This window comes from Apus apus, chromosome 6 (genome assembly GCF_020740795.1).
Source record: "Apus apus isolate bApuApu2 chromosome 6, bApuApu2.pri.cur, whole genome shotgun sequence".
NCBI classification, from domain to species: domain Eukaryota; kingdom Metazoa; phylum Chordata; class Aves; order Apodiformes; family Apodidae; genus Apus; species Apus apus.
Genome location: NC_067287.1, coordinates 27,017,114 through 27,032,158, shown reverse-complemented (window position 1 = coordinate 27,032,158; position 15,045 = coordinate 27,017,114). Strand labels below are relative to the sequence as shown.

The window sequence follows — 15,045 nt, the reverse complement described above, 5'->3', positions numbered from 1 at the left end:
ATATGTGTCGGATGTTAAATAGGTGACAAATGCACCTTATAGTGAGTGCAAATAGAAGTTTGAAGATTTGGCCCAGTGTTCTGTGCAGATTCAAACTTCCAGTTGACTTGACTGGGAAAATTGGAACATAAGAGAACTTTTCTCAGCTGGGCCTATTCCAGGCTTGTACAGAATGTGGATGAAAAAAGCAAAAAATTACTACAGGAGGGTAGCACTGTTGCAGAAGGTAATTGGAGGGGTGATATCTTGCCCATATACCAGTGCAGGAATAGTCTCTTACTATCTAGAAACTGTAATAATCAATTGCTGCTTGTTAAAATGTAAGTAAATGTAACCAACTTCCTGCTATGGCTGTAGTGCTCTATAAAGCTTTAAAAAGGGAGCTGACTGTGGCTTACTTGTCTGATAATGAATACAGACCTAGCTACACCTAGCTGTCCTTGTTATCTCCTTCATCCTTTAAGGTTACCTTACTTTTCCACTTCATTTTAGATTGTACTTTTCTAACAAGTAAATACTGACAGGGAAATGGGAAATAGGAGTCAGTGTGTGATACTAGAGCAGGAATGCCATTTCTGATGTAAAAAACCCCAGACTTCAAATAAATCTGGATATATATTCATATAACATCTTACTTAATTGCAAACATCTGTATTTTTTGCTATTTCAATTAACCTTTTTAAAATTTGCTGTTAAGATCTGCCCTTTGGCAGTCGTGGGATAGCTTTACTATTTATTCAGAAGATAATTAGCATCCCATAGCATGTCTCCAAAGGACGTTGTCCTTCAGAAAACCACTTTAATGGTCCTACATATAACACCGATCTTTTGAGGAATGACATCTCTGAAGGCACTTTTGAGTTTCACAGACCCCGGGAGCTTTGAAAGTGACCTGTGTTTTGAAAGGCTGTAGAAAGATCACTTTCTGTGCATAATGTTTCACATTCTCAAGTAGAGAAGAGAATACGTTTTCCTAAAAAGAGACATAGTAAAAAAAATTGAATAGACCTATTAATGTACAGTTATGCAGATGCATAACTGTATGTGTGTGCAATTAGAATGTTTTATATTTGGCAAAGTAACAGAATTCATATATTAATATAGTTGTCATTTATTCATAATATGCCTTAAAGACTAGTTATGCTGGTTTAGAGAATTTCAGGATTTATTTTTTTTTATGATGTCACTAGACATGACTGCACAGAATCTTTAAAAAGATGCAGCCGGTGTTATGTGGACCTACATCAGAGCTATGTAGTTGGATATTAATGTAACTGCAGTTTTCAGTTTGAGTTAAGCTAAATCTGGATTAGATTTTATTCCTTCATCTCTGCAGTGCCCATTAGAAGCAAAACAAGACAACCTCTGATTTTATTTTTAAACTTTGGGTAAATAATTTGTTACATGACATCAGATGTGGATATCTTTATCCAAAGGTTAGGTTATTTTTTTCATTCCTTTATGGAAGGAGTGAGAGTCAAAAAACATTAAAGCTGAGTGTTTAATTCTGGCATTTTATATGATGTCTTAATGTGTCTTAAATTGGTTCAAATGCGTATCTTAAAAATACGATGAATAATAGAATTGTCAGGATGCTGAAGTTCCTGAAGAAGGTACTTCTGGTGTTTAGTGTTGATTCTAAATTATGAAGGTACTCCTGACAATTGTATTCCAAGTGTGTCTGTGTGTCTAACTCTGAAATTAGGTGACCAGTAACTGATGCATTTCCTAAGCCCAAAGCAGCTGACTTCCAAATAATCTCAGATATAGTAGTGTAATTTATTTCTAGCAAAAATTAAGTAATTCTTAAATCTGTCCCAACTGCTGCTCCATTTTCAAGGAGCACACAAGAAAGGGAAAAAGTAATAATGCTGGTTTGTAAATGCAGCTACAGGATTTTATCCCACCCGCTGCAAGGAACTGGCAAGAATTCCACTGGATGTGGAAGAGAGAAGGAAAAACTGCAAAAGCTGAAGCTCCAGATAAAATGCTGCACTTGAGAACTTACTGGATGCTGTTTCTGGGTGTCGTGTTAAATGATTGTGTTTAGCGTGATTAACTGAGGCTACTGGTGCATACAGTAAGTTCATCCTACTGTATCAACATCAAGTGAAAGCATGCTTGGTGTAAGTGCAGGAGTATTTGCATCTCTCTCTTTAGCTCTCTTCTTGTTAATGTATGCATTTGGCAGGCAATTACAGAGACTTAGCAGAGAAACATCCTGTGTAGCTATGTATCTGTCTCTGTCCATTCTGCTGTCTTAGGGTTTTTCTGTTGTCCCTGTGTTCTAGCACAGAGCAGGGCTCAGAATATAAACAGAAATGAAAGTAGCCTATTTGGATCATGTAGTATTAAAAACTGCCAGGCACTCAGTTCTTCATGGCAGGGACTTCTCTCTTACCTTGTCTCTAAAGATTCCATGTGCCTGGTATGAAAGCTTGTGATACTTTTCTGTGGTTAAAAAAGCTGTTGATTTTTCTTCTACTGTTTATAGATAAAGAAGCCAATAAGGATTTTAAAGGAAAACTCAAATTTGACTAAAAAAAATCAGTGCATGTTATTTGCATAATATAATGGAGCTATTATTGTAACTCTTACTGTGTAATTGAGAATATTATATAATTTAATAAAACATAACTACGCTTGTGACTATACTACAAATTCATCTTTTGTGTCATAGGTTGCTCAGAGACTTACATGAGGTGGATACACTCTTCATCCAGCTTTCATGTTTTCAATTCCCTTAGGGCTGGATTGGTCTGAAGACAGTGGAGAAGAACTGGAGGATTCAGAGCAAACCTCCCCTTACCAGGTTGCGTGGTCTATCCGAGAAGCCCTTGGCTATGAGAGACAAGAGTGAGTATGATTTTTTTAGTACTCATATTGGCCTAGATGGAATAAATCATGTAAATGTGAGCTTCAGTTCAAGTGGAAGCACTTGTTTGAGTGCTTTGCTGAAACAAAGGATTGTTTGAACTCTCTTGTTTGTAAGAGCTATGAAACAGCTTGTTGCCTTCTGTCCCAGTTTCCACCTAACTTTGAGACCTTTGTGCAGTCTGCTATCAAAGGATGCATCAGGAAAGAATTTAAGCTTATTTGCCTAAATTTAATTGAGTTTAGTGGGATTTATTCATGAACTTGTGTGCCTTGCTGAACAAAGGTATTACTTGAATTAGAACCAAACGAAGGGAATTGCTATTGCTTCTTTTCTTTCCTACTATTTGTGAATAACTTTGTTAGTAAACTTGCTAAATTTTACTCATCCTTATGGTAATTGTGCAGGATGTTGTTTTAATGTGTTTCTTTAAAGGATGTGGCAATTTCATAATTAAGTCTTGAATAAACCTCTGTCAAATGATTGGGAGCTTTGAAAGTGGTGTGATCGAAGGGATAAGCAGAGCAGGTGTTAGCTTCTGGTGCAGAAAGGCTTGTGGTGTTCTCTATATACTGCTAAGTCTTGAGTCAGAATTTACAGCAGGATATTATGTCTATGAATGTAAATTTTAAGGTGTGAAGTTAAAGCAAACCATCCCAAGCATAGTATTGTAATGCAACTGAGGCATCTTAATAACAAAAAGAAATTGGAGTCTCAATTTTGATTGTAGTTTCTATAATGTGTTTCTCTTCCACTATGCAACTGAACTTTTTGATACTACAAGTCTCTCCCATTGGATTGATTGTCAAAAATCCAAGCTAGAATAATGATGTTAATGAAGCATTATTTTGTTGTTACATGGAAATTCTGAAATGTAACAGAACTTACTACCATCTTTCAAGATTGTCCACAAGCTGAACAACAAAGCTGTGTCTCTGCCATTAGGACAGACACACCAGGGTACTGAATGCTGAGAGCCTGCAGTGAATCAAAGCTTATAGCAGTGTGTAGACCTTCCCTTTATAAAATAAAGGGCAAATAAAGAGTTTTTTCTGTTATGAATGAGCATTGTTTTTTAGGGCCTTAGCAGTCAGAGAGAGTGAGCTTTCACAAACTTCAGTTTTAACTTGAAATGCAACTTTTAATAAACTGTTTTGGGAAACCAGGAGTAGACTTTCAGACTTCTAAATCATACATAATTTTCAAATAAGATGTATCTGTTAAATAATTTCCCTTACACTCCTCTCTCTTTGACATTTGATCTGGTTCTTCCATAGATCTCTGGTTTGTTTGTCAGCTTATAAAGGTCATCTCTGTGTGTTTTGGCTTATATTTGTCTTAACTTCCTTTGGATTCTTCCTTCTCTTTTCACACGCTGAGAGAAAATAATACCTTGTCTTGACATTTTCTGTTCTACTTTAGCATTTTATGCACTTCAATTAAACACTGTTTTAGCTAAATCACGATGGATACATTTTTGTATGGTACTGGCTGCTTTTGTGCTTCTATCAGCCTGCCCAGCGTTGGCTCCTCAGCAACGTTCTTAATTTTGTTTATGGATAAACATTGATACATTCATTTAATGTTGGCCTTCTAAAACTTCAATTCCTATTTTGCAAGTTTCTGTAGAGGTTTTTATTACCTGAAATGTTTCACTTTGACACTTCTGCAATGTGGTCTGCCTGCTGCTGAAGATGAATTACTTCAGACTATTTCTTGGATGATTCAGTTTGTCAAAATGACTCTGTCTTGCTAATCTGGCAGTGCAGATTGGTGGCTTCTAACTTAGCCAATTACTTGTTATAACTGTGAATTTTGGAGACTAATTTTAAGAGAAAACCAATCTGAAATCACATACCTAAACCTATGGGAATTTACTTACTGGTGTTCACAGTAAAATAAAAGCTATTTTTTCTCTGTTCACTTGTGTCTGAACTTACAGTTATCCCTTATGTGAAAGGGATAACTCCACCAGCACCCTGCATTCTGTCCTTTAGCATTTGACTCTGTGGAAGACAGTGGGAGGGATGCTTCTCAGAGCCAAGTAGTAAAATAAAACAGTTAATTTCTGCATTACTGGACTGCATTTCTGGTTGTGAGAGGAAATCCTCTAATTTTCTGTTGGATTTCTTGTATAACATTGTAGTTGCTCTTAAACTCTGAAAGATTCACCAGATTGGTTTAAAATAAATGTCTTAACAGTAATACAGTTTTGAGCTCATTTGCCTTCTGGCCTTTTAATCTGTAAAAAAAATCATATTGTTGCAGTCATGTGTGGAAAAACAGGCAAAATGTTTGCTTTTATTCTGTCTGTTAATTTTGAAAAATCGGGTTCCTTTGTTCTCAGTATTCCAGGATGCAGTGCTCTTCAAGACAGGCACAAATGTCTGAGTTCAAACAGTAGTGCAGGAGTTGGCATGGGGAACAGTCCAGACAGGAGGCTGGCAGGGAAGTCTGCTGAGGTGGGAGAAATTCCTCATGGGAGCAGTGATTGGGAGGGAAAGCAGGAGCTGTTCTGCTGCAGATGAGTAAAGCTTCCCCCAGATGGTTCGATTACTGGGTGTTGTAGCTTAGAAAGTGCTGGAAAACAAAAGACTTTAAAAAGAAGTATTTTTTCAGTTCCTATGCTGAAATATAGATAAAGTGAGTGTTTCAAGTAGTGAGTTTGAAAAGGGTGTTTGGGGATTGGAGTCTTTCCTCATACCAGCTTGTTCAGAGGAGGAACACTTTACTACACTTTATTGTCAAAGCTGTATTTAACAACTCCTAATAACTAGAAGAACTAAAAGGAAGAATAGAAGGTTCTTCAAATCCCACCTTACAGAGGGTTTTGAAGTACAGTTGCTGGTGTGTCTCAGAGTAGAGAGTTTGTTCACCTGGTTCCCTGATGGAGCCTGACTGCTTGTGCTACCTTTTTGCTCTTTCTTTCTGGTGCTTCATGCTGCTTGTTTTCTTCATGAACACTCAGTAATAATTCCCCTGATGTTTACATGAGACAGTCTTGAAGGGAAGGGTTGAGAAGAAGCATTCTGGATTAACAGATAGTTTCTGTGCACTTTCAGAAATCTTTTGCAAAATTAAATGCCACGCAGTAGGTTGAACTTCAGAAGTTATCTATGTAGTTTTAGACAATACACTAGAAGTTGGTAAACACTTTATGAAAGGACAACAATAGAAGTGCCTTTCTGTTTCAATACTTGCCTAGCAAAAAAAAAAAGATTAAAAAAAGTGATATTTTAGATTTTGTGATATTTTTAGATTTCTTTGAACATATACATTTTTTGGTTCTTGCTGTCCTGGAAACAAATTTCTGAATAGGCTTTTAGAAACTGCCTCAATATAAGCCCTTATTCGGTGCAGGCATGATTTCTTGATTTCTTTCTACCTTTTGTATATATATCTTAATCTATTTTTAAAAAATAAACTTGAAATATTTTATCTTACAGTGACATTTTTCTGTCTGTTTCAATGGAAGGGAAGTAAAAAGGCTCAAATATAGAGACATTTGCCTTAAAAAACCCACTCTTTCCACCCAGAGGAAACACTTCTTTTTCCCCAAGGAATATTCCTCCCTTTACTTAATGTGTAACCATCTTTAAAATGAAATCATCCTATCTGCAACTTTGTTAAAAATCTTGGCCCAGAACAGTAATGAAATATCTAAGACCTTAGACCTACCTATATCTAACATCCCATCCATGTATTCCTGTTCTCTGTTAATATACAGGAAAAAGGAAAATCTATAATAAATAACACACAATTACATTTTTCTAAGCAGATTGTTTTTCCCAGTAGGCTTTCTGTCCTAAGAGATCTTAAAAGTGTATTTTCTTTTCATCTTCAATATTGTAAACATTACAGTTGTTAAATATTTTTAACAGGTAGTATTTGCCACTAAGCATTTAATTGCAGAGGTTAATTACTTGTAATTTACGCCTCTAGAAAATAATCTGTAATTATTTTAACAAACAAAATACATAGTATGGTTGGCTTTACATAAAACTATAAAAATGTACCTTTGTCTCAAGGCAGTGTTTGCTCTTGCAGAGTTTTTGTAGGCAGCTTTAGCGGGGATGGATGCAGTCTCTTAAATTTAGCCTGTGTGTGAATGAAATAAGATTTTCCAGAAAGGAAAGTAGGTCTTAGTCACATTGCCTTTCAGGGACAGCTATTCGGCCTGCATTTCTGGATCTTACTTTATTTAGCAAATATCATGGGTGGTATTTCACATCTCTTCTATCATCAGCTAGTTGTGGTCTGCTTTGCTTTGCACAGGTTTGAGTGTCAGCTCATTCAGTCTCTCTGGCCAAACTGCAGACTGAACCTTGGGAGCTTTTGATCTGTGGTTTTGTTATTTTCCCCCCTGCCCTTCCTTTGTTTTACAGATAGGAAAGTTTACCAAAAAACCTGTTTCATAAGGAACAAAACTAACAAAGTTGGCTTTGCTTATATTCAGTGCATGTTCTTTCTTGCTGAAAGAAAAATAAATCATTCTGCAAACTAATGCTTGTTGTGGAGGACTGCCGGGTAGCTTCATGGACCTTGTTGTTTTAACAAGTCCTAGTGATGGTTTTATTCTGTATCATGATTTTTACTTCATTTAACTAAATGTGTTGGCATGATTTGTTAGTCTTGTTTATATGTACCTGGACGTTCAGCAGAACAAGAGAAATGGGAAAAGACTTTCTTAAACAAACAGAGAATTGGATCAGTCCTTCATCTGGTCGTTATTTAGTCCTACTCTATTTTTATTTTTTTGTATTTATTTTTATTTATTTATTTATTTTTTTCTCAGTTCACTACTTTTTTTTCCTCTCAGTATCTTTAGAGTTAAGCATGAATTTCTTCTCCATGGCTGTACTGTGTAATCCAACTTAAATTCTTCAACAAGGGGAAAGCAGAATCAGCTGCTAGCTGTGTGAGTGTGTATTTTGGTTTAGGAAGGAAAACACTACCTGGCAGAGTAAGAGGAATTGGAAAAGGTCAGCAGTTTTGGTAGTAGTTAAAATTTGACCATCTTCTCCAGCATGACCTTTCTTCAATAAATTTCCAGAACATAGTTCCCCACCCTTGTACTCTCCGTTAATTGCACTTTGATTTAAGAGTTTGTCTCATTTGCTGAGACGTTTACAGTAAATAAAGGTTAACAGTATAGATTTTTTTTTTTGAACAGCAGGCTCCAGACATTTAAATGTGTCAGACTTGATGATAAATTGACGTAATCTCTAATAATGACATACTAAGAAGGCTAAGTACCCTTAGCATTCAAAAGGGGTCATGCTCTTACCATTTCTCCAGCATCCCTGCCTGATTTCAGCCTTTGGATATTGGTGGAGCTAGAAGATGGATGCCAGCTTAGCAAGTCTTATTAAAATGACAAATTAGCTTCCTTGAAATAAAAACCAACTTGAAACCTCTTTGTTTTTATTTTCATCCTGCAGGTCCGACGATGACAATGCAGATGACAGGAGTTCCAGGGTGACCAGACTTTGCACTTACTTTCAGCAGAAATACAAGCACCTCTGCCGCCTGGAGCGGGCAGAATCCCGTCAGAAGAAATGTCGGCACACACTCCGGAAAGCCTTGCTGCAGGCGGCCAGCAGAGAGCCGGAGCGTGCTGGGCAACTGATCCAAGAACTCCGAAGAGCTACATGTGCTCATACCAGGTTAGACATTCCCCTGTGACTGCAGTCACTTGGGGTCTGGACAGGGTGGGGATGGGTGGCATGTCCAGCAGCTGAAATGCTGAACTCTCAAACTGTTACGCATATGCAAGGCAGAAAAGCAATGACACAGAAATGCCTGTCAGTGGAGTAAAATAAACATGGCATACAGTAGTTTCCCTGAAGACAGGCATTCTCCATATTGGGTTTTAAAAAATACAGATTGTTTGTTCAGCAGTATCCAGGCCCAGTTTCTTCAATGTCACAAGAGATGTTAGCAACCTGCTAAAATATATTCTTGTTTATTAATCTATGTACTTTGGCTACCTTCAAATATCTGGTACTTTACTAAGCACAGTTCTTTAGAAAGTGTGCAGTCTGGTCTGCAGTTCACCGCTTCAATTCAGATTTCCTTTTTCAGACAGCTTTTTTGTAGACCCTGTAGCTCCTCTTAATTCTCTTCCCAGTAAATCAAACTTAACCTCATGCTTGTTGTTAGATTTAACTCAATCTAACATTAAATGAAACTTGGCAACAAAATAAGTACCTTCTAACAAGTCTGAAGGTTACCTTCTGTGGGAGTTCTTTCTAGATAATGTCAACATTCCTCCAGCTCTCAGTATACTGAGAGTTGGTTGATTCCTAGTTGTGCAGAAACAGTAAGTCTGAACCCTGGCATTACTACTGGATTACCAGCAGCATCCGTTTACTGTTGCAATTTTGCTTTACAGGATGTGTGACTGTGAGGGGTAGGGAGGTCTGACATGAGAGGTAGGCTGGAGCAGCTTACTGAGAGTATATTCTGGTTATGGGCTGCTTTTATTCCAGGGCAGTGGGCTGTGGTATGTGGCAGTTGGAGGGTTTATTGTTGGGGAGGTGGAGTGATGCTGAAGAGCTGCTCATAGGTGTAATGTTAGAGGTACATCACTAGGTCACAAAGCTGTGTAAATGTCTCCAATCTTAAACTACAGCAGAACCTTGCCAGAACTGGAAAGCTTCTGATGTTTTTTTCCTACATTATTTTTGCCTTTTATTATGGTTTTTTTGGGTAGACTGGCAAAGCCAGTTATGCCTGTGCTCTGGTTAATTTAAATAACCACCGAGTCTTTTCCATTACCAAATTTTTCACTGGAGTAATATTGCTAACTACAGCTTTGCTCGGTCAAAGTGCAGTTGATGACAGAAATGGCTAAAGGAAAACAGTCAGGCTACAGACAACTTTTTGTCAACCTAGAAAACAACGTGTGCAGAGGTGAAATTCGGCCCTGGAATCGCCATCTTTACCTGCATGAAGGTGACAAATGCCTCGAGAGCAGGCTGACACTGAGCGAGCTGTGTAGCACTTGCAGTACTCATCCACACTGCTGACTGGGTGCCTGCTTGCACCTCAGGCTCAAGACATTGAAGCTGTGCTGAGGAAGTACTCAGCTCTGGGCACCTGCTGGTGGATTGGGCTGCAGCACTTTGATGAAGGAGAGCTTTTACCCATGTTGAGCATGCTCTGCCACTCCAGAGCTCAGTCTAAGTTTGTCTGAGCACATGCTTGCATGTAAAGCTCTGGGGATGCTCGGCATGTTTTGATTTATGAACAGGCTTGGAAGTGCACTTGACTGCCCATGGAGGCATACCCAGTACATTGTATTCTAAAGATTGACCTCATTTTAAGGGTCACCTGTGTTGACACTTAACCTGCTGCTGTCCTTGACTCTGTTGCAGGGTGTCATAATATTTACATGACAGTAGCACACAGTACCTCTCATTACAGTTAAGGCCCTGTGAAATAAACAATAGTCCTGTTACCTTCACCTGTCATTGACATCTGTTTTGTGGAGTCTGGTATGCACCCATCTGGATTATGACACACACACGTGTTCTAATTTTTCATCTTAGTGTGCCAGATTTGGTGCAGTAGTTGTGCTAAGTAACCACCTGAGACTGGATTTTTGTTTCTAAACTCTCTTATGCTTTTTTTTTTTTTTTTCCTCTCTCAGCACAAGCCAAGCAAGGCAGGGAGATGCAGAACCAACAACCTGTTGTGGGACTTCAAAGGGAGAACAGTGCACTAACAAGGCCCTTCCATTCACCAGGCATTGTTTTCAGCGTATCCTCTTAATTTTGTTTAGGAGTTGCATTCAGACATGGAAGCTGTTTGGTTTTATGGGCTTTTGATGTTGTTTGTGTTTTTACATTGACAAATGTGTTTTCATGAAGAAATGCCTATTTGTTAGTGTCTTATCAACTACTTCTCTTTTAATTTGTCTGTGTGATTTGGATCTGTAGACAGTGTGATGTTAAGTAGTTTGCCAATCTCACAGATACCTTGTTTTACTTTCTAAGCTGTATTTAGTATGAGCAAGAAGCCATTACAAAAATTACCATGTTTCACAGATGACTTGGTACAAACCACAAGACTTTTAGCCTCTTGACTTTCATACAGCTCTTGGTAGGTGGACTAACTACCTATGAAGGGTTTATGGAAACAAGTTTTTACTTTCTTACTACACTGACTAGAAAGATAGAAATCTAATACTTGAAAGTTTTTAGAGAAGCAGAATAGGGAGGAGTCACAGAATCCAAATGCTAGATGAGGAAGAACTTACAGTGCTTGTGATTTCAAGCAAAGCCTGAAAAGGATGTCAAGAGCCAATGCATGAAAATCTCAGAAAAAAGGGAGCACATTAGAGGTGAGGTTTGATTCTGAAGGCAATAAACAGGCAGACTTCTGACCTGGAATATTAAAGAATTCTGCAGACTTCTTTCTTTGTTTTTAGCTGAATAATTGTTGGTGCTTTATTTGGAGTGACTCTTTGTCCAAACTTTTTCTTTTTTTTTTCTTTTTTTTTTTTTAAGTAACTAGTGCAGATTCGTTCAGTTGCAGCACCTTTTTTATATTTTTGTTTTGCAGATGCCTTGCTTTTCTTGGTTGACTTTTGCAGGTCCCTTAAAAACAGTCTGCAGAGAAGTTCAAAACCTCTCTTGGAGAGAGCATCATGGTGCACAGCTGTGTTTGGGATTTGCCTCATGATTCTGATTATTTTTTGTTTTTTAAAAATTTAACTGGTCTTGCTTGTTGGTGTGCATAGAGCAGAGAGGTCGAGACTAGTGATTTTGCATTTTTACCTTTTTTTTCCCACTGTGCTTTCTTGTTAATGGAAACAGTCTCATAAAATGAGCAAGCTCTTAGTTCTGACCTATCTGTCCACATCTGCATCTGGACTGTTCTGCAGGTTTTCCATTTTCTTCGACCTTTCTTTTGTGTTTTCACATTTTCTGAACATACATAGTGATGTTGAGGTCCGAGAAAGTGTTCAAGATGGAAGGAGAGTTTCTAATGTTACTTGAAAAAGCACAATGGAATACCTGTGTGATTTGCTCTAAGTATGGAAACATTTTCACTCCTGCAGGGGATTTTTCTGAAGGAAATCTCAGCAAGCTTACGTTTGGATTTACTTGACCTTCTGTCTGATTGCACATCTTTTTTTCAGAGGAGCAGGAAGGATCTTCAAACTTCTTTGTCTGTACTATAAAGATAAATGCCAAGAATGTACCTTAAAAGATTGAATTAAGAAATACTCTTTCTTTAATGTTTCAGTATGGATTGTCATTAGTCTGTAAGGAAATAGTCCTGTTGACTACATTGTTCCAACTGCTACTATTGATCTATTGATTAAGACTCCAGGAAGAGGCTTCTTTTTCCTAAGAACTCATTAGTGAAATAGCTGCCTCCATAAAACTATCTCAATATATAATAAAATCATTAGAGATCTTGCACGAGTGCAGATTTTCACTTAAAAGTTGGGTTTGAGCCCTACCTTTGAACTTGAATACCAAAGTTAAGGTAGACTTTAAAAATAGCATCTATGGGCAGGTAGAGTTGAAGGCTCTGATCTTCATCAGATTGGTAAATCAAAGGGTGTTCCTCTGTCATTGCCTTGTGTGTTATTCCTGATGCAGAAATGCACAGATATCTTGTTGAACCGTTCTCAGCAGCTCTTCTCAAGTTGCACAGCCAAGTTTGCGGATGGTCAACAGTGCTCCGTGCCAGTTTTTGACATTACACATCAGACACCTCTGTGCGAAGAACATGCCAAAAAAATGGTAAGTACAAAGTAAAAACTGTAACTATTTGTGTGTTTAGATTATCAGGAGTTTTAGCCCCAGTCTTTCTATGAACTCTTGCTTGACAGCTAGCAAGTTTATGAACTTAAGAGCTCATTTCCTTTTATTTTTCTTAAGAGGGTAAAATATGCCAAACATTCCCAATTAATACTAAGTATGTTGTGAAAATCTTTTACATACTTTTGAGATACAATAAAGTGTACATGAGAATATCCTTCACTGGAAGAAATTAGATGCAAGAAATAGAAAATCATTGAGAGGCCCTGTGGTCATTTTCTTTGGACTCACTCCTGGCCCCTGGATCTGAATATAGTATGACTGTGGTAGGGTAAGAACACTGCATCTCAAACAGTCTTAGTACATGGGGCCCAAAATATTTTCTAGAGAGAGCGTACACAGCAATTACAAGCATATGAATAATGGTTTTGCTACTTCATTTACCTTTTGGTGACTATTACAATTTATCTTTAAACTCCTTCAGGATCTGTGGATCCCAGAAGAAAAGTGGTGGCCTACTACACATTAAGGGAATGCAGAAATTATGTCCTCTGCTCTCCTTTTATGCCTCCCATCTTCCAGAACAAAACTTTTAGCATAATTTGCAAACCCTCTTCTGTATTGTCCCTGCTTCAAGGCATTAGGCAAAAAAGTGCCTTTTTTTTTTTTTGGTTGGTTGTCGTGGGATTTTTTATTACTGTTTTTGTCCAGCCTCTCCAATACTTGTGAATTTGGAGTTTTCTGGATTAAAATGTGAGGGTCTGTGCTACACAGATTTGTATGGAATTTCCCTCCTCTCCCAGACTCTTTAGTGAGTCTTTCTAGGCTTACTTCAGTAGCATATAACAATCCTCTGCCATTCCCAGTATGATGGCAACTGAAAACTGATGATGGTTTGATTTATTTTTTAATTGGTTGATGATTGCTGTTCAAAAGCAATGAGCCCATAGTTGTTTTACCCACATCCTTACTCTCGGCCTACAGTATTAATTCTATTTTCTCAGTGGTGTCCCTCTTTTATGGCACCGGGCTTTTGAGGATGCTGGCTTCAGCTGCTGCCCACTGCCCCCTTATCACCACCTTACACCAGTGTTCTGTCTCTAATACTTGAAGGAATACTGCCAAAGGTTACAGTTTTGTACTGATTTAGTTAGGGTTTGCTATGATGATTTTAAAAGTGATACTGCATGATCTCCTATTTAGCATACCTCTTAATTTGATCTATGGGATTTTTGCCATTTGGATCAGTGAGGAAGGAAGCGGCTTAATTTTTGTTACCTTGCCTGTGTGTAAGCTAGCAGTCTGTTTTGCTTTACATCTGAATGTCTGTGGAAGGATGAAGGGGGGGAATAAGCAGGGAAAGTAGTACTTGTTTTTAATGTGGTCCCATCGCTATTGTATTATTTCTAAAGGACAATTTCTTGAGAGGGGACAGCTCCCGTAAAGTTCAGCACCAGCAGCAGAGGAAACCCAGGAAAAAAACGAAGCCACCTGCACTTACCAAAAAACACAAGAAGAAGAGAAGGCGAGGTCCACGCCGGCCCCAGAAACCCATTCCTCCTGCAGTGCCCCAAGGGAACCTCACCATGCCTGCCAGTGTCTCACTGCCAGTAGAGTTGCCCCACATACGGTCAGTGGTAGCCCTGCCCCAGTCTGCCTGCTGCTAGCTTGAATGTTGTCAATGAACACTCTGGAAAGGTGTGATGTTGCTGTGCTGATCAGCATCTGGAGTGGGGCTAGAAATTGCACCTTCATGTTACTGTTGAAAAAAAACTTTAGATTCATTTTAGATTTGAGCAGTTATCGAGTTTGTTGGATAAAATGTTTGGTTTCTGATGCCCATCTTAGGTATTTAATCAGTGCGCTATGTGTAAGCTTCCTAAAGCATGTTTTCTAAAAGCAATTTTTTCCTACATGGAGGGGGGAAGGTGTGGGCGAACACCTGTTATAGATGGATATGCGTTCATAGTTGTTTGGAGGAATCAAAGTTGAATACAGTGGACTAATGGTACTTTCTGTCCAGGAGCCCCTCCACACCAGAGCTGAGTGCCGATGAGCTGCCTGATGATATCGCCAACGAAATTACAGACATTCCACATGACTTGGAATTGAATCAGGAGGACTTTGCTGATGTCCTGCCACGGCTGCCCGATGACTTGCAAGATTTTGATTTCTTTGAAGGTACGTACCATTTTGGTTTATTCTATGCTAACAAGAATACAGTCAGTGAATTGAAGAGCTGTCTCTAAAATGCATTTTGAGAAATTTCTCGCTTTCCTACAGGGGGAATAACTTCCAGATAAGGAAGTGTGCATTTGCTTTATTGTTTGTTTGCAAGCTGTGAAGTAAAGCAGCCTTTAAGAAGACTGGTGTGTGTAGTTCTCTGCTTGC

General features: G+C 38.4%; 1 protein-coding gene across 3 annotated transcripts in view; it reads left to right on the top strand.

Moving 5' to 3' along the window:
• Positions 1-15,045, top strand: part of INO80D (INO80 complex subunit D) — a 45,646-nt gene that overhangs the window by 16,611 nt on the left and 13,990 nt on the right. For all 3 annotated transcript variants that reach the window (XM_051623393.1, XM_051623391.1, XM_051623392.1), the window contains exons 6-11: positions 2,748-2,856; positions 8,317-8,541; positions 10,530-10,639; positions 12,503-12,636; positions 14,067-14,284; positions 14,678-14,835. In XM_051623393.1, the coding sequence (XP_051479353.1) occupies positions 2,748-2,856; positions 8,317-8,541; positions 10,530-10,639; positions 12,503-12,636; positions 14,067-14,284; positions 14,678-14,835 (954 nt within the window). The remainder of the gene's footprint in view (positions 1-2,747; positions 2,857-8,316; positions 8,542-10,529; positions 10,640-12,502; positions 12,637-14,066; positions 14,285-14,677; positions 14,836-15,045) is intronic.